This window comes from Oncorhynchus tshawytscha, linkage group LG16 (assembly GCF_018296145.1).
Source record: "Oncorhynchus tshawytscha isolate Ot180627B linkage group LG16, Otsh_v2.0, whole genome shotgun sequence".
Classification (NCBI taxonomy): Eukaryota; Metazoa; Chordata; class Actinopteri; order Salmoniformes; family Salmonidae; genus Oncorhynchus; species Oncorhynchus tshawytscha.
Window position 1 is genome coordinate 612,011 of NC_056444.1, and position 20,293 is coordinate 632,303.

Consider the following 20,293-nt stretch of genomic DNA (forward strand, 5'->3'; position numbering starts at 1 on the left):
ATGGAATACGTTGTCTTGCTTAAATGGTCCTCTGGAATAACGTATTGGTTTCTCAGTAAGTACCTTTTTTAACAATGTACAGGGGTACTGGAGTGAAGGAGGTAGATATGTATAGGGCTAAGGTGACTATATACAGGGCCAGTACCTTATTAACAATGTACAGGGATACTGGAGTGATGGAGGTAGATATGTATAGGGCTAAGGTGACTATATACAGGGTCAGTACCATATTAACAATGTACAGGGATACTGGAGTGATGGAGGTAGATATGTATAGTGGTAAGGTGACTAGGCATCAGGATATATGATAAACAGAGTAGCAGCAGTGTATATGATGATTATATATGAATGTATGTAGAGTCAGTATAAATGTGTGGCAGGTAGCCTAGTGGTTAGAGCTTTGGGCCAGTAACCTAAAGGTTGCTGGATCGAATCCCCATGGTGAAAATCTCTCTTTCTGAACAAGGCAGTTAACCCACTGTTCTGTAGGCCATCAATGTAAATGAGAATTTGTTCTTAACTGACTTGCCTAGTTTGATAAAGGTTAAATTAAAACATTCAGAGTCCTGTGGGTGTGCATAGAGACAGTGTAAGTAAAACAAGGATCAACTCAGTCTGTGTTGCCATTATGTTAGCTTAGACTGCTTCTCCCGAGTGGTCTAAGCCACTGCATCTCAGTGCTAAAGGTGTCACTACAGACCCTGGTTTGATTCCAGGCTGTATCACAACTGGCCGTGATTGAGAGTCCCGTAGGGCGGCGCACAATTGGACGGGGTAGATTGTCATTCTAAATAAGAACTGGTTGACTTTCCTAGTTAGGATAAGCTATTTAGCAGTCTTATGTCTTGGGGACAGAAGCAGTTCAGGAGCCTGTTTTTGTCAGACTTGATGCTGTGGCTTGAGTCTAACAATTTTCTGGGCATTCACAACGTGAAAAACAGTTGTACTGCACTAGTGCTAAAACATCGATATTCCCCAAGTTTAGCATGCATGTCTTTGCAGGGGGGACTCTTATTTTGAGAAGAAAAAATTAACCAATCATGCTGACAGCATAATATCCTGCTGCTAGCAGAACGGTAAGAGTCCCCTCAGAGCACTGCTTCTGATGTCTGCAAGAACGTGAGCATCAAAAAATGATGACACTTTGAGGACTGGCTCCACGAACTGCCCCCCGGTGGATACATGTCAGAGTAGAGACACGAGACAAACGTTTGAATTAAAGTTGAGATGTTTTTGTTTTGACCTTTATTTAACTAGGCAAGTCAGTTAAGAACAAATTCTTATTTACAATTACGGCCTACCGGGGCAGAACGGCAGTTCGGGGTTTCGATCCGGCAACTTTTCTGTTACTGGTCCAACGCTCTAACCACCTGCCGCCACTTATTTATTTGATATGCTAGAAATGATTGGACATACGCATTTACATTTGGGACTGACGCTGTTTATTACGTTTACTGAGCACTCCAGTCCTTCCCAAAAGTATAATGCAAACGGTACCAGACCCATCTATTTCGTCCCTCCATATTTTCCGTAGCTTATCGTAAACAAGGAAATATGCCAAAGTTCAGGGTCGTCACTAGTTACCACAACCACAAAGTCCTAAACCCCCCCTATTTTTAAAATGAATTTTAACTTCATACCTAAATTTAACCACACTGCTAACCTTATGCCTAATCATAACATCAAATTAAGACCAAAAAGCACGTTTTTATTTTCATAAAGTTTTACGTTATAGCCCATTTTTACTTTGTGGCTGTAATAACTAGTGGAAACCAAAGTTCAATGGCTGGAGACATTGGCCGTGTTCGAGAGCATCAACACCGTGATGTATCATAGGACAATTGTAAATGACTGACTGATCTACAACTAACATTGACAAGTTATTTACGATGCGAGGTGACTTGTAGATCACTCAGCCTCGACTTGCCTTTAAAGTCGGCTGAAATGTCGAACGCTCCCATTGTTGCAAGAGGCGAACTCTGGCCGCACAATACACTAACACTTTCACCATTCCTGCGTAGACGTTTGCGAATAGACAGTGTTTGTGCATTGCACGGGCTTGATTGTGGTTACAGTTTAGCTTCAAGTATCAGTTTACTTACTTATTTTACCACCGCAATGAACAGAGTAAAGATAGTTTTTGGTCATTTATCGCCACCGAACACGTTCAAAACCCACAGCGATCCTATTGTCTCCAGGGCAAAATGTAGTGCTTTATCCGCCAGTCCAGATGATATAGTGGTGGTCCACGGGCTGAGGACTGCTATCGGCAAGGCTAAAAAAGGATCTTTCAAGGTAAGGAGGACTAACGTCGCGTTCAAAACAACTGGGAAAAAGCTCAGACTGGGAAAATCGATTTGAATGGTGCTTCTACTCCTGCATTGCTTGACTACTTGCTTTGATATACCAGCTGATGTAAGAAGGGCTATATAAATACATTTGATTTGATCCAACTCGAATTCCAACTCCGGAACGCGTTTCTCTTTCTAGAGCTCCGACTTTCCGAGTTGAAGATCACTGACGTCATGATTTGACCTCGTATTTTCCCGAGTTCCCAGTTGTTATGAACGCGGCATTAGCCCTTGATCATGACTCAATTCCATTACATTACACATACAGTACCTTCAGAAATTATTCATACTCCTGACTTATTTCACATTTTGTTGTGTTAAAGCCTGAATTCAAAATGGATGAAAAAAATAAAGAAATCTCATCCACCTACACACAATACCCTATAACAGCGGTACCAAAACCTGGGGAGGGGTCGCCAGATATGAAAATGTGGTCAAAGGAGTATTTCCAAAACCCTTTAAAAAAAAAAACATTAATATATATATATTAATCTCAATCATTGTAATGTGGTTAACCTTAAAAATGTCAATTACAATTATTCTAATCTAAAAGATCAAATTCAATGAGAGAGTGCCCTTAGATCATGGGAAAAGACTGCACTTGACCGTTGCACATAAATCATGGTGAACGGCTAGGCCTGCTACGCTATGAAACTAAAAAACTACTGCAGAGATATTGATATTACCAGCTGTAATTGATATAGTGAAACCAATGTGTGGGGAGGCAGAGGCAAAGAGAACTCACATCAATAAATGTGTCAGGTAAAACTGTTAAACAAATCATTTATGCTCTGACTGAACGACTCAAACTGCCCAGCTGATGCTCTCCAAATGGACTTTAGCTGTGAGGGTCGATGCCCATGCATTGATTTTTGTTTGCTGTACATGTCGGGGATGCTATTCACAAGGACATATTGTTCTGTCTCACGATTCCCAAGCATGAAACGGCACAGGGGATGTTCAGTGTGACTATATTGATGAAAAACAGATTCCATATGGGATCAAATGGTGGGCTTTTGCACAGAAGGGGCTCCATCTATGGCGGGACGGCGGGCAGACCTCTGCACTCTAGTTATGAATGAGTCTCCCTCTGCCATATGGACTCATTGTATGATACACAGAGAGCAACTGGCGGAAAAAGAGCTGAGCACAGAGCTCTGATATACTGCCGTAAGTAAGTTTGATTGTAAACTACATCATACCACATCCACTACGCACACACCTCTTCACAAAACTGTGGAGCTATGGGATCATAGTATGATGATCTATTTCACACCGAGGCTTGGTGGTTATCGAGGGGGAGTGTTCTATTTCACACCGAGGCTTGGTGGTTATCGAGGGGGAGTGTTCTATTTCACACCGAGGCTTGGTGGTTATCGAGGGGGAGTGTTCTATTTCACACCGAGGCTTGGTGGTTATCGAGGGGGAGTGTTCTATTTCACACCGAGGCTTGGTGGTTATCGAGGGGAGTGTTCTATTTCACACCGAGGCTTGGTGGTTATCGAGGGGGAGTGTTCTATTTCACACCGAGGCTTGGTGGTTATCGGGGGGGAGTGTTGGAAAGATGTTTCACATTGAGAGAGGAACTGTTGTTATTCACAATGGATGTAAAAAGAACAGACTTGGTTGATTTTCTGTGTAATGAAAAGAAAATAACAGGACACAGCATCAGCAATTGTCCCACACTAGTGGTGATTGCTCATCTCCAATGCTTGGAAGAGCATTTTGGGACCTTCTTCCCAATCTGTTTGACTGTGATCCTGGCTCAGTTGACATAAGTGAAATTGTAAGTGAAATTGAACAGCTGACTGAGCTGTCATGTGACCGAATGCTTCAGACAACTCATTCACGGGTCACTACGAAGGAGTTTTGGTTCCTGACTCAAAGGGAATAAATACCTTGCCGTCACCTCTGAGCATTAATGCTGAGTTCAAAACAACTGGGAACTCGGAAAGAAACGAGCTCCGACTGGGAAAAATCTTTTGAACAGTCATCCAACTCGGAATTCCAACTCGGGAACTTGGGCCTTTTTCTAGAGCCCCGACTTTCCGACCTGAAGATCACTGACGTCATGATTTTACCCTTTTCAGAGTTTCCAGTTGTCTTAAAAGCACCATAAAACGAATGGTAGGCTACACTTCGCCAGCTCATGTCTGTGTGAAGCTGGATTCAGTGCTCTCGTCTGCATTAAAACCAAAACCAGGTTGGATGTCAGCAGAGCTGCAGTGCACACTGTCGACCACGCCCCCTGACTTTGAGAAGCTCTGACAATCTGCATCAAGCACACCCATCTCATTAGTAAGATACATTATGTTTGCAATTGACAAGGTAAAAATCGGTCATTCTGCCCCTGAGCAAGGCAGTTAACCCACTGTTCCCCTGGCGCCGAAGACGTGCCGAATCGGCATCCCCCTGGGTTAAATGCGGAAGACTCATTCAGTTGTACAACTGACTGGGTTATCCCCCTTTCCCTTTCCAAATTGGCTGTCATAGCCCCATTTTAAAAGTATGTGATGGTGAGTTGAGAAGACAATCAGAAATACTGTTAGAATGTTTTTTAATTGACTGCCATAGCCCCAAATAAAAAACGAAACATTAGCTGTTACTTACGTAATTTTTTTCACATGATTGGGTTCGTGAGCATTTTCAGACATCAAAATAGGTTTGCGGGCCAAAAATGTTTGGGAACCCCTGCCCTATAATGAGTGATAACATGTTTTTAAAAAACATTTTGTGATCTGTATTGAAAATGAAATACAGAAATATTACATTTACATAAGTTTTCAAACCCCTAAATCAGTACATGTTAGAATCAGATTGAAGCAACTCCAGTGTGGATTTGGCCTTTGTTTAAGGTTATTATCCTGCTGAAAGATGAATTAATCTCCCAGTGTCTGGTGGAAAGCAGACTGAACCAGGTTTTATTCTAGGATTTTGCCTGTGCTTAGCTCCATTCTGTTTTTCCCTAGTCCTTGCCAATGACAAGCATACCCATAACATGATGCAGTCACCACCATGCTTGAAAATATGAAGAGGGGTACAAAGTGATGTTGTGTGGGATTTGATCCAAAAAATGGGGCAAAGAAATGAACTTTATGTCCTGAATACAGTATTACTTTAGTGCCTTGTTGCAAACAGGATGCATGTTTTGGAATATTGTTATTCTATCTTTTCACTCTGTCAATTAGGTTAGTATTGTGGAGTAACTGCAATGTTGTTGATCCATCCTCAGTTTTCTTTGGCAATTTTTCATGGCCTTCCTCTGACACCGCCTGATAGCGATCTTGGATGGCATGGAACTCGGCCCCAGTGATGTACTGGGCTGTCCACACCACCCTCTGTAGCGCTTTGCCATACCAAACGGTGAATCAGCCAGTCAAGATGATCTCTGGTGCAGCTGTAAAACTTTGAGGGTCCGAGGGCCAAATCTCTTCAGCCTTCTGAGGGGGAAGAGGCACTGTCATGCCCTCTTAACATGGTCCGCACAGTCGTTAAGTCCTTAGTGTTGTGGATGCTAAGGAACTTGAAGCTCTCGACCCGCTCCACTCCCTGTCGATGTGAATTGGGGCGTGTTCGGCCCTCCTTTTCCTGTAGTCCATGATCAGCTCCTTGGGCTTACTGCTAAGTCTCTGACTCATCAGCATTGTTGATCAGGCCTACAACTGCTGTGTCATCAGCAAACTTGATGAAGGTATTGGTCATGCGTGGCCACGCAGTTGTAGATGAACAGGGAGTACAGGAGGGGACTAAGCACACACCCCCGAGAGGTCCCTGTGTTGGTGTTGAGGGTCAGCGTGGCATAGGTGTTTTTGGCTACCCTCACCACCTGGGGTCAGCCCATTAGGAAGTCCAGGATTCAGTTGTGGAGGGTGGTGTACAGACCCAATGTCCTAAGCTTGGTGATGAGATTGGAGGGGACTATGTCGTTGAACGCTGAGCTGTAGAACATCATTCTCACATAGTTACTTCCCCTTTTGTCCAGGTGGGAGATGTCAGTGTGGAGTGCGATTGAGATTGCGTCATCTGTAGATCTGTTGGGGCGGTATTTGAATTGGAGTGTGTCTGGGATGATGGTGTCATGACCTGCGTTTCAAAGCACTTCATAATTACAGATGATGAAAACATTGACAAAGTTGAAATTCATGCATAGCTAAACAGTGCATGGCTAAACAGAAAAGACACATGTTATGTACAACAAGCTGCACCATTAAGGCACCAACCACTGCAACTAGTCTCCAACCACTGCAACTAGTCTCCAACCACTGCAACTAGTCTCCAACCACTGCAACTAGTCTCCAACCACTGCAACTAGTCTCCAACCACTGCAACTAGTCTCCAACCACTGCAACTAGTCTCCAACCACTGCAACTAGTCACCAATATAATTTGGAATGTAGCAACTAGTGATGTGCGGGTCAGCTGTTTGTTCACCCGCCTGCAATTTCTAATAACTCATCTGCAACCGCTGACTATATGTGATAAAGTGAAAATCAGAGGTCCAGACCCGACCATAACCCGCTAATATAGAAAATGTGCTGTACAGTCAGAGACGGTGGAACAATTTTTTTGACAGGCCTATGTTTCTGCTTATAATTTCTGACATTTTGGCAGACTATTTGTTAGTCAACTTGTCTATAATTAGATGCATGCAGCTTTTCTTCGGTCACTTGTTGCCCTAGAAGACTAAATAAACACAAATGTCATGAATCAATAGAATGAATGCTTCAATCTAGTTGACATCTGTAAAAAATGTCCCTCATCTCTGCTTCTCTTGCACACCAAATATGTTTAGAGCCGCTACAAACTTCACATGCGTAGATCTATGGGCGTGCGCTAGGTGGAGTCAGATTAGATTTTTTAGAAATACACCTTTTGGTAACGCGATACCTTGCTGGTCCAGACTCCCATATAGCAACATTCACAAGGGGGTGACAGAGGTTTTCTTATTGTCTTCTCATTTGTGGTGTAAGCAAAAGAGGAGTTTCTCTTTTTGCCTCGTCTTCCCTTGCTAGCTATTTGTATTAACACTGCAAACTAGCTAGCCTTTTAGCTTCACACATCTCCATGTGAAATAATCTGATTTATAATGAAATAATATGCCCTGGTAAATGTTCTTCTACTTGCCCTGGCATATTCTGATTTGATATGCTGATTCAATGCATTCGCTCCGATATCAGCAAAAAAAAACATATTTTTGTCACAGAATAAGAAACACATCTATCTATTTTCACGTTTCAAAATAGACTTATCACTTCTAAACCACCTGTTTTTGGATTCTAATAAGGCTACATAATTGTTTTAACAGACGCTGAGATTATATTTGGTTATCGACGCAAAATAGGCTGCTTATTTAACGCCAAGCTAAACCAAGATGGTGATCTTGAAGTTGAAGAGACTTTAAAGTTAGCTTCCCATATCTGCATGTGAAATAATCTGATTTATAATGAAATAATATGCCCTGGTAAATGTTCTTCTACTTGCCAGTGTAATTTACAACGTTGTCCCAGTTTGATATGCCGCTTCAATGTTTTCACTCCCATATCAGCTTAAAAATGTTTTGGTCACAGAGAAAAAGCACAATTCGTCAACTGTTTTTACCAGCAATCTGGAATCACTAGTTATTACTTATAAAGAAAAATACAAAATATAACATGTAAAGTGTTGGTCCCATGTTTCATGAGATGAAAGATCCCAGAAATGTTATATACACACACAAGAAGCTTATTTCCCTCAAATGTTGTGCACAAATTTGTTTACATCCCTGTTAGTGAGCATGTGTCCTTTGCCAAGATAACATATCCACTTGGCAGGTGTGACATATGAAGAAGGCACTGAATAATCTCAGCGATTGTTCAACTAATAAACCAAACAACATTGTAGCCATATTATACTGAACACAAATATAAACGCAACATGTAACAATTTCAACCATTTTACTAAGGTACAGTTCATATAAGGAAAAGTAAATTGAAGTACATTTATTAGGCACTAATTGTGGATTTCACATGACTGGGAATACAAAAAAAAGTAGAGGCTTTGATCAGAAAACCAGTCAGTATCTGGTGTAACCACCATTTGCCTCATGCAACGTGTGACATCTCCTTTTCATGATCAGGCTGATGATTGTGGCCTGTGGAATGTTGTCCCCCTCTTCAATGGCTGTGCGAAGTTGCAGGAACTGGAACACGCTGTCATACACGTCGATCCAGAGCATCCCAAACATGCTCAGAGTGGTTAGAGCGTTGGACTAGTAACCGGAAGGTTGAAAGTTCAAACCCCCGAGCTGACAAGGTACAAATCTGTTGATCTGCCCCTGAACAACCCACTGTTCCTAGGCCGTCATTGAAAATAAGAATTTGTCTCGACTTGCCTAAAGGTTAAAAAATAAATAAATGGGTGGCAGGCCATGGGAGAACTGGGACATTTTCAGCTTCCAGATATTGTATACAGATCCTTGTGACATGGGGCTGTGCATTATCATGCTGAAACATGAGGTGATGGCGGCGGATGAATGTAACGGCAATGGGCCTCAGGATCTCGTCACTGTATCTCTGTGCATTCAAATTGCCATTGTTAAAATGCAATTGTGTTTGTTTATACCTACCCATACCATAACGCCGTCGCCACCATGAGGCACTCTGTTGACATCCGTAAACCGCTCGCCCACACAACGCCATACACGTGGACTGTGGTTGTGAGGCCGGTTGGGCGTACTGCCAAATTCTACGTTGGATGCGGCTCATGCTAGAGAAATGAACATTACAATTCTCTGGCAACAGATCTGGTCAGCATGCCAATTTCCCATTCCCTATAAACTTGACATCTGTGGCATTGTGTTGTGTCAAAACGGCACATTTTAGTGTGACCTTTTATTGTCCCCAGCACAAGGTGATGGGACATAAATTAGGCATTGAAGTGGTTAGGTTTATCTGAACAGGGGGGGAAAACACCACCAAATTCACTGAGAATACAAACAGTATGTTGAACAAACAATGCTCCACGTCCCAGCTTTATAGTACTGGTCAAACATGGAGAACTGACACTGTGTACTGGCTGTTGGGGTTAATGTGGGGTTTGGAGGGTCCATTGGTTGCTTGTGGCCATGTTTTAATCATTGTTATGGAATTTAGTCCAAATCAGACTTTAGCTACTATAGTTATTGAATATTATATGAATCCTATAAACAATTTGGGTACAATCAATTAGCTTAATTTCTCAAAGTGTAATCTTTCAACAAAATAATGTTTCAGAAATGCTAATCGTATCTGTTTCTAACTACCGAAACTATTTCAGAACAATCTGAGATGGTGGGTGTCAAATCCTCTTCTCCTTTGTGAGGTGGAATGACCAATGTGTAACTCAATGTTCTGTCTGTCTGTCTGTCTGTCTGTCAGGACACCACTCCAGACGAGCTGTTGAGTTGTGTGATGACATCGGTCCTGGTAGATGTGGGACTGTCACCTGAGAGACTAGGGGACATCTGTGTGGGTGAGTTATCAATGGCTTACCTACCTCATAGAAGACCTATGATAAGGGTTTGTAAGTCATGTTTAATGTATACTTTAGCAGTAATATTTTTCTGACCTCTAGGTAATGTTCTACAGCCTGGGGCAGGTGCTCTCATGGCCAGAGTGGCTCACTTCCTCAGGTGAGTCTGCCTTACTGTTAGATATGACTCACAGGTAAATAGAATGGCACTGAATGGTTTTAACCAGGAATGTATGTCTTTCCAAGTGAGTTCCCAGAGACTGTTCCTGTCTACACCGTCAACAGGATGTGTTCCTCTGGACTACAGGCTCTGTTCAACGTCGCAGGTAATAATCCCACATATTACAGTGTTAGTGTGTAGGCATATGTAACTAGATGAACTCTTTAGCCCTCATTTGTGGCTACAAACTCCATCTTTAGGAACTATCACACAACCATGATAGAGTTGATTTAGTTAACATGTGTTCTCTCTATGTTCCAGGAGCCATCAGGAGTGGGTCATATGATATGGGTCTGGCCTGTGGGTTAGTATAGTCTCCTGTTTTAACCGTGTATGCCTTAATAAGAATGGATCCTATTTCACTCTTAATATAGAGTACAGGTTCCTAAACAGTATAGAAGTTGAACCTTTAACCTGCCAAAACAGTCCAGGTTCCTGAGCAGTATAGAAGTTGAACCTACAGTGGGGAGAACAAGTATTTGATACACTGCAAATTTAGCAGGTTTTCCTACTTATAAGCAATTACTTAAAAATCATACAATGGGATTTTCTGGATTTTTGTTTTAGATTCCGCCTCTCACAGTTGAAGTGTACCTATGATAAAAATGACAGACCTCTACATGCTTTGTAAGTAGGAAAACCTGCAAAATCGGCAGTGTATCAAATACTTGTTCTCCCCACTGTATAACCTGCCGACACAGTCCAGGTTCCTGAACAGTATAGAAGTTGAACCTATAACCTGCCGAAACAGTCCAGGTTCCTAAATGGCTACAGTTATTTTGTCTTGTCTCCAGAGTGGAGAGCATGTCTCTGCGTGACGCTGGGGAACCAGGCGATGTGAGCTCCAGACTTATGGACTACGAGAAGGCTAGAGACTGTGTCATACCTATGGGGTAAGGTTGTGCATAACCATTTATATGAATTATGGCAAGGCTATATGAATTATGGCTAGGCAATATGATGCTATGTGAATAATGGGGCAGCAGGGTAGCCTAGTGGTTAGAGCGTTGGACTAGTATATGGAAGGTTGCAAGTTCAAACCCCGAGCTGACAAGGTACAAATCTGTCGTTCTGCTCCTGAACAGGCAGTTAACCCACTGTTCCTAGGCCGTCATTGAAAATAAGAATTATGTGAATAATGGCTAGGCTATATGATGCTATGTGAATAATGGCTAGGCTATATGATGCTATGTGAATAATGGCTAGGCTATATGATGCTATGTGAATAATGGCTAGGCTATATGATGCTATGTGAATAATGGCTAGGCTATATGATGCTATGTGAATAATGGCTAGGCTATATGATGCTATGTGAATAATGGCTAGGCTATATGATGCTGTGTGAATAATGGCTAGGCTATATGATGCTATGTGAATAATGGCTAGGCTATATGATGCTATGTGAATAATGGCTAGGCTATATCATTTGCATCTACAAATCTAGCGGCAATGTCGTTGACAAAGGCTGATTAGAAAGTTTCACAGAGAATTGGAAATGTATGTTGGGTATTGCAAGTTTGCAACAACGTATCCAGTTAATGCTAGCTCAGTGTGTTATTCCCCTGTTCCTCTGAACACAGTACAGTAGCAGCAGTTAGAATATAGAATGTGTTCCTGTTCCTCTGAACACAGTACAGTAGCAGCAGTTAGAATACAGGTTTCTGACTTTAGCCCCATGCAGCATTTATTCTGACTCAGGTTAGTCTCACAGTGGAACACAGTGGTAACCATAGTAACAGGGGTCAGTCACTGCTCTCTGTACCACATTGTACTACTACTGTGAATATCAATTGAGCATCTCTCCGGGGGACTGACTGCAGTGGTGTCATGTAGTCTGTGTTGATAATGTGCCCGGGCTGTGGTGTGTGTCACCATATAATAATCTGTGTGTTTCGGCGGCAGCATCACCTCAGAGAATGTGGCAGAGCGGTTCGGTGTCTCCAGAGAGAAGCAGGATGCGTTCGCCTTCAGCTCTCAGCAGAAGTAAGAGAATTCTGTCATAATATTACCATGGAGCTGTCATCCACTGATATAATATTACCATGGAGCTATTATCCACTGATATAATATTACCATGGAGCTGTTATCCACTGATATAATATTACCATGGAGCTGTCATCCACTGATATAATATTACCATGGAGCTGTCATCCACTGATATAATATTACCATGGAGCTGTCATCCACTGATATAATATTACCATGGAGCTGTTATCCACTGATATAATATTACCATGGAGCTGTTATGATATAATATTACCATGGAGCTGTTATGATATAATATTACCATGGAGCTGTTATCCACTGATATAATATTACCATGGAGCTGTAATCCACTGATATAATATTACCATGGAGCTGTTATCCACTGATATAATATTACCATGGAGCTGTTATCCACTGATATAATATTACCATGGAGCTGTTATGATATAATATTACCATGGAGCTGTTATCCACTGATATAATATTACCATGGAGCTGTTATCCACTGATATAATATTACCATGGAGCTGTTATGATATAATATTACCATGGAGCTGTTATCCACTGATATAATATTACCATGGAGCTGTTATCCACTGATATAATATTACCATGGAGCTGTTATCCACTGATATAATATGACCATGGAGCTGTTATCCACTGATATAATATTACCATGGAGCTGTTATCCATGATATAATATTACCATGGAGCTGTTATCCACTGATATAATATTACCATGGAGCTGTTATGATATAATATTACCATGGAGCTGTTATCCACTGATATAATATTACCATGGAGCTGTTATCCACTGATATAATATTACCATGGAGCTGTTATCTTCTGATATAATATTACCATGGAGCTGTTATGATATAATATTACCATGGAGCTGTTATCCACTGATATAATATTACCATGGAGCTGTTATCCACTGATATAATATTACCATGGAGCTGTTATCCACTGATATACTATTACCATGGAGCTGTTATGATATAATATTACCATGGAGCTGTTATCCACTGATATAATATTACCATGGAGCTGTTATCCACTGATATAATATTACCATGGAGCTGTTATCCACTGATATAATATTACCATGGAGCTGTTATCCACTGATATAATATGACCATGGAGCTGTTATCCACTGATATAATATTACCATGGAGCTGTTATCCACTGATATAATATTACCATGGAGCTGTTATGATATAATATTACCATGGAGCTGTTATCCACTGATATAATATTACCATGGAGCTGTTATGATATAATATTACCATGGAGCTGTTATCCACTGATATAATATTACCATGGAGCTGTTATCTTCTGATATAATATTACCATGGAGCTGTTATGATATAATATTACCATGGAGCTGGAGCTGTTATCCACTGATATAATATGACCATGGAGCTGTTATCCACTGATATAATATTACCATGGAGCTGTTATCCACTGATATAATATGACCATGGAGCTGTTATCCACTGATATAATATTACCATGGAGCTGTTATGATATAATATTACCATGGAGCTGTTATGATATAATATTACCATGGAGCTGTTATCCACTGATATAATATTACCATGGAGCTGTTATCCACTGATATAATATTACCATGGAGCTGTTATCTTCTGATATAATATTACCATGGAGCTGTTATGATCTAATATTACCATGGAGCTGTTATCCACTGATAAAATATTACCATGGAGCTGTTATGATATAATATTACCATGGAGCTGTTATCCACTGATATAATATTACCATGGAGCTGTTATCCACTGATATAATATTACCATGGAGCTGTTATCTTCTGATATAATATTACCATGGAGCTGTTATGATATAATATTACCATGGAGCTGTTATGATAAAATATTACCATGGAGCTGTTATGATATAATATTACCATGGAGCTGTTATCCACTGATATAATATTACCATGGAGCTGTTATCCACTGATATAATATTACCATGGAGCTGTTATCTTCTGATATAATATTACCATGGAGCTGTTATGATATAATATTACCATGGAGCTGTTATGATATAATTATTCTCCTGCAGTAGTTAAAGTTTGCGTCCCAAATGACCAGAGCCCTGTAGTGCACTACTTTGACCAGAGCCCTGTAGTGTACTACTTTTGATCAGAGTCCTGTAGTGCACTACTTTTGATCAGAGCCCTGTAGTGTACTACTTTGATCAGAGCCCTGTAGTGTACTACTTTTGATCAGAGCCCTGTAGTGTACTACTTTGATCAGAGCCCTGTAGTGTACTACTTTGATCAGAGCCCTGTAGTGTACTACTTTGATCAGAGCCCTGTAGTGTAATACTTTGATCAGAGCCCTGTAGTGCACTACTTTTGACCAGAGCCCTGTAGTGCACTACTTTTGACCAGAGCCCTGTAGTGTACTACTTTTGACCAGAGCCCTGTAGTGTACTACTTTTGACCAGAGCCCTGTCGTGCACTACTTTTGACCAGAGCCCTGTCGTGCACTACTTTTGACCAGAGCCCTGTCGTGCACTACTTTTGACCAGAGCCCTGTCGTGCACTACTTTTGACCAGAGCCCTGTCGTGCACTACTTTTGACCAGAGCCCTGTAGTGCACTACTTTTGACCAGAGCCCTGTAGTGCACTACTTTTGACCAGAGCCCTGTAGTGTACTACTTTGACCAGAGCCCTGTAGTGTACTACTTTTGACCAGAGCCCTGTAGTACACTACTTTTGACCAGAGCCCTGTAGTACACTACTTTTGACCAGAGCCCTGTAGTGCACTACTTTTGACCAGAGCCCTATAGTGCACTAGAGATGTATTCAGTGCCCTGTTCATCCAGACAGCCTCTAACTCTCAGCCTCCTCCTAGGGCCAGCCAGGCTCAGAAGCAGGGGATATTTGACCAGGAGATCTGCCCAGTAACCACAAAGTTTGTTGACGAAGACGGCTCTGAACGTACGGTTACCGTAACCAAGGACGATGGGATCCGGCCCGGTACCACGCTGGCAGGGCTGACCAAACTCAGAGGGGCTTTCAAACCTGACGGCAGCACCACCGCAGGTGGGGAGATCACACACACACACCCACCATCTCTCTGCCCCAGCTGATGAGGTCTTCTCCCCTGGTCCAGGTAACTCCAGCCAGGTGAGTGACGGTGCAGCAGCGCTGCTGGTGGGCAGGAGGTCCGTGGTGGAGTCCCTGTCTCTGCCAGTCCTGGGGGTGCTGAAGGCCAGTGCTGTGGTGGGGGTACCCCCTGATGTCATGGGTATCGGACCAGCCTATGCCATCCCTGCTGCTCTGGGGCAGGCCGGTGAGTACAGACCACTACAGATCTTTTAGAGCTTGGATTATGTCCACATGGACGTGTTCTGTATGTGACATTTGGTTCTGGGTGGTAGCGGCTCTGGGTGGTAGCGGCTCTGGGTGGTAGCGGGTCTGGGATGCCGGACACCTTTTGATTTATCTGTTCCGCTAAAAGGGTCTTTAACGAACTCCGTCATCTCCTCAGGTCTGACTGTAGCTGATATTGACGTGTTTGAGATCAACGAGGCGTTCGCCAGCCAGGTGAGTCTCTGTATAGAGTTGTAGTACTTTGGACACAGGCTGACAGACACAGGCTGACAGACCACAGGCCGACAGCCACAGGCCGACAGCCACAGACCGACAGCCACAGACGGACAGCCACAGGCCGACAGCCACAGACCGACACACAGGCTGACTGACACACAGGCTGACAGACAGCCACAGACCGACAGCCACAGACTGACAGCCTGGTTCCAAAGTTTCAAGGGCCTTATTGCTTTTATAATAACAGGTTTCAACCTATTTAAAAGAAGACAAAAAAAATCATGTGTTTTCTTTGCATTTAAAACAAGTTTCAACTGTAAAAACGACCTTGTAAAGGTTCAATAGATCAATACCTAGTCAGTTGTCCAACTGTGAATGCATTCAACTGAAATGTGTCTTCCGCATTTAACCCAACCTATGAATCAGAGTGGTGTGGGGGGCTGCCTTAATCGACATCCACGTCGTCGTCGCCTGGGGAACAGTGGGTTAACTGCCTTGCTCAGGCAGAACGACAGACTTTTACCTTGTCAGCTCAGGGATTTGATCCAGTAACCTTCCGGTTACTGGCCCAACGCTCTACCTGGCTACCTGCCACCCCGAGACAAGAACTTCAACAATAAATGGCTTAAGCTGGATGCCACTGTAGAGGTGAAAGGAAGACAACACACTTTCCCTCTTTCTCACTTCTTTGATACCCCTTTTTATCCACTGTATGCCAGGTGTACTCTCTGCCTGAAAGAGATCAATTATGGCACAAAGGTTTATTTTTTATTTATTTTATTCACCTTTATTTAACCAGGTAGGCCAGTTGAGAACAAATTCTCATTTACAACTGCTACCTGGCCAAGATAAAGCAAAGCAGTGCAACAAAAAACAACAACACAGAGTTACACATGGAATAAATAAGCGTACAGTCAATAACACAATAGAGAAATCTATACACAGTGTGTTCAAATGGAGTAAGGAGGTAAGGCAATAAATAGGCCAATAGTAACGAAGTAATTACAATTTAGCAAATTAACACTGGAGTGATAGATGTGCAGATGATGATGTGCAAGTAGAAATACTGGTGTGCAAAAGAGTTTAAAAAAAAGAAGTAAATAAAAACAATATGGGGATGAGGTAGGCAGTTGGATGGGCTATTTACAGATTGGCTGTGTACAGGTGCAGCGATCAGTAAGCTGCTCTGACAGCTGATGCTTAAAGTTAGCGAGGGAGATATGAGTCTCCAGCTTCAGGGATTTTTGCAATTCGTTCCAGTCATTGGCAGCAGAGAACTGGAAGAAAAGGCGGCCAAAGGAGGTGTTGGCTTTGGGGATGACCAGTGAAATATACCTGCTGGTGTGTGTGTTGCGTGTGTGTTGCTAAGGCGGAGCTTTACCTAGCAAAGACTTATAGATGACTTGGAGCCAGTGGGTCTGGAGATGAATATGTATCGAGGGCCAGCCAACGAGAGCATACAGGTCACAGTGGTAGGTAGTATATGGGGCTTTGGTGACAAAACGGATGGCACTGTGATAGACTGCATCCAGTTTACAGAGTAGAGTGTTGGAGGCTATTTTGTAAATGACATCGCCGAAGTTGAGGATCGGTGGGATAGTCAGTTTTACCAGGGTATTTTTGGCAGCGTGAATAAAGGAGGCTTTGTTGCGAAATAGGAAGCCGATTCTAGATTTACTTTTGGATTGGAGATGCTTAATATGAGTCTGGAAGGAGAGTTTACTCAAGATGTCAACAGTCTTTAGAATCTTGTTTGATGCTTCTACTGTGAAAGTGGGGGCGAATAGGGGCTGTTTGAGCCAGGTGTCTGGCAGAGTGCCATGAGCTCGTGACACGCGTTCACGTGAGAGTTAGCTCGAGTTCCATTGCTTTTCTACCGACAAAGAAATTCTCCGGTTGGAACATTATTGAAGATTTCTGATAAAAACATCCTAAAGATTGATTCTATACTTCGTTTGACATGTTTCTATGAACTGTAAAATAACTTTTTGTCTGAACTTTCGCATGGACTTTCCTGCGCATCGTGATTTTGGATTGTGTACTAAACACGCAAACAACAAGGAGGTATTTGGACATAAATGAGGGATTTTATCAAACAAGACAAACATTTTTTGTGGAACTGGGATTCCTGGGAGAGCATTCTGATGAAGATCATCAAAGGTAAGTGAATATTTATAATGCTATTTCTGACTTCTGTTGACTCCACGACATGGTGGATATCTGTTTGGCTGTTTTGTTCTCTGAGCGTTGTACTCAGATTATAGCATGGTGTGCTTTTCCCGTAAAGCTTTTTTGAAATCTGACACAGTGATTGCATTAAGGAGAAGTGTATCTAAAGTTCCATGTATAACACTTGTATTTTCATCATTTATGATGAGTATTTCTGTAAATTGATGTGGCTCTCTGCAAAATCACCGGATGTTTTTCGAACTACTGAACGTAACGCGCCAATGTAAACTCAGATTTTTAAAATATAAATATGAACTTTATCAAACAAAACATACATGTATTGTGTAACATGAAGTCCTATGAGTGTCATCTGATGAAGATCATAAAAGGTTAGTGATTAATTTTATCTCTTTGTGCTTTTTGTGACTCCTCTCTTTGGCTGGAAAAATGGCAGTGTTTTTCTGTGACTTGGCTCTGACCTAACATAATCGTTTGGTGTGCTTTCGTCGTAAAGCCTTTTTGAAATCGGACACTGTGGCTGGATTAACGAGAAGTTTATCTTTAAAATGGTGTAAAATAGTTGTATACTTGGGGAATTTTTATTATGAGATTTTTGTTGTTTTGAATTTGGCGCCCTGCACTTTCACTGGCTGTCACTGGCTATCCCAGAGAGGTTAACACAGTGTCCAAAGAAGTATAAAAGACAGTATAAAAGACACCTGTCCACAACCTCAAACAGTCACACTCCAAACTCCACTATGGCCAAGACCAAAGAGCTGTCAAAGGACACCAGAAACAAAATTGTAGACCTGCACCAGGCTGGGAAGACTGAACCTGCAATAGGTAAGCAGCTTGGTTTGAAGAAATCAATAGACCTGGAATGTATGACAGAACTTTGCAGGTAATCTCTGCAGTAGATTGCAACTCCTCCCCCTTTGGCAGTTCTATCTTGATGGAAAATGTTGTAGTTGGGGATGGAAACCTCTGAATTTTTGGTGGCCTTTCTAAGCCAGGATTCAGACACGGCAAGGACATCAGGGTTGGCGGAGTGTGCTAAAGCAGTGAATAAAACAAACTTAGGGAGGAGGTAAAGTTAAATTGAATGAGTAGGTCTGTCCAAACTTTTGACTGTTTTGACTATGTGTGTCCCAGGCTGTGTATTGCGTGGAGAAGCTGGGGATCCCCCTGGAGAAGGTGAACCCTAACGGAGGAGCCATCGCCTTGGGTCACCCTCTGGGCTGCACCGGGGCCCGCCAGGTTGTCACCCTGCTCAACGAACTCAAACGCAGGGGCAGGAGGTAAGGATATGTCTAGTCCCATCGAATCCTCAATCGTATTACCTCTTGTGCTATATCTACTATGTAGTCTCATCGCCACCCCCTAGCCTTGCTCACCATAACCCATGTTGTGTTCCCCAGGGCCTATGGCGTGGTGTCCATGTGTATCGGAACAGGGATGGGAGCTGCAGCAGTGTTTGAGTACCCTGGACCTTAGAGGGAGCTGATCAATAATAATATTGATGAAGGGTTTACACTGTGATGCTTCTTACACCTTTGACAGAATCAGCCGTTGATTAACCGTTGAGGTGTTCCTGCCCTGACTATTGAGTACTAACAGTTTGTCAGTTGTGTAATTCATCAGAGTGCATGTTTTTGGATTCCATATAAATGACGGCACGAGAACTGACTGGTTAATCATTCCGTAGATTACTGTATGTTAATGCCTTGCCAAAGTCTGATAAATCTAAGTGCCTTGCATTTCAGGAAAGCAATGCATCATTGTGCTTTGATATACCGCTGTACAAATCAATCAGTAAATATGTGATTTTGTTTGAAATGTTCAATGTTAGGGGCTGAAAGAGTGATATGGAATAACATGGGGTAGATTAGTTAGATGGTGATATGGAATAACATGGGGTAGATTAGTTAGGAGATGGTGATATGGAATAACATGGGGTAGATTAGTTAGGAGATGGTGATATGGAATAACATGGGGTAGATTAGTTAGGAGATGGTGATATGGAATAACATGGGGTAGATTAGTTAGGAGATGGTGATATGGAATAACATGGGGTAGATTAGTTAGGAGATGGTGATATGGAATAACATGGGGTAGATTAGTTAGGAGATGATGATATGGAATAACATGGGGTAGATTAGTTAGGAGATGGTGATATGGAATAACATGGGGTAGATTAGTTAGGAGATGGTGATATGGAATAACATGGGGTAGATTAGTTAGGAGATGGTGATATGGAATAACATGGGGTAGATTAGTTAAGCACTATTTGCACGGGACCTGTATTACTAGAGAACGTTGGTTATGTAATTATTACTCTAGAATGTCCGTTATCCCTGAGGATGACTGGGATGGGATTCATTTTTCCAAATTGACCCCTGTAATTATTACTTTTTTCAATAAATTCACAGTTATGACAGAAGTCTGGAGTTTTTTTTCTAGGCTTGAAGATATTTCAACATGTCCAGGCGATAACACTGAG

General features: G+C 42.1%; 1 protein-coding gene across 1 annotated transcript; it reads left to right on the top strand.

Moving 5' to 3' along the window:
- Positions 1-1,794: 1,794 nt before the first annotated feature.
- On the top strand, positions 1,795-20,233 carry acaa1 (acetyl-CoA acyltransferase 1). Its single transcript, XM_024404440.2, has 12 exons — positions 1,795-2,295; positions 9,745-9,838; positions 9,941-9,998; positions 10,085-10,164; positions 10,320-10,362; positions 10,853-10,951; positions 11,961-12,041; positions 14,927-15,117; positions 15,188-15,367; positions 15,566-15,621; positions 18,946-19,091; positions 19,212-20,233. The coding sequence occupies exons 1-12, from the start codon at positions 1,945-1,947 to the stop codon at positions 19,285-19,287; spliced, it is 1,455 nt and encodes a 484-aa protein (XP_024260208.1). The 5' UTR covers positions 1,795-1,944; the 3' UTR covers positions 19,288-20,233.
- The last annotated feature ends 60 nt before the right edge of the window (positions 20,234-20,293 follow it).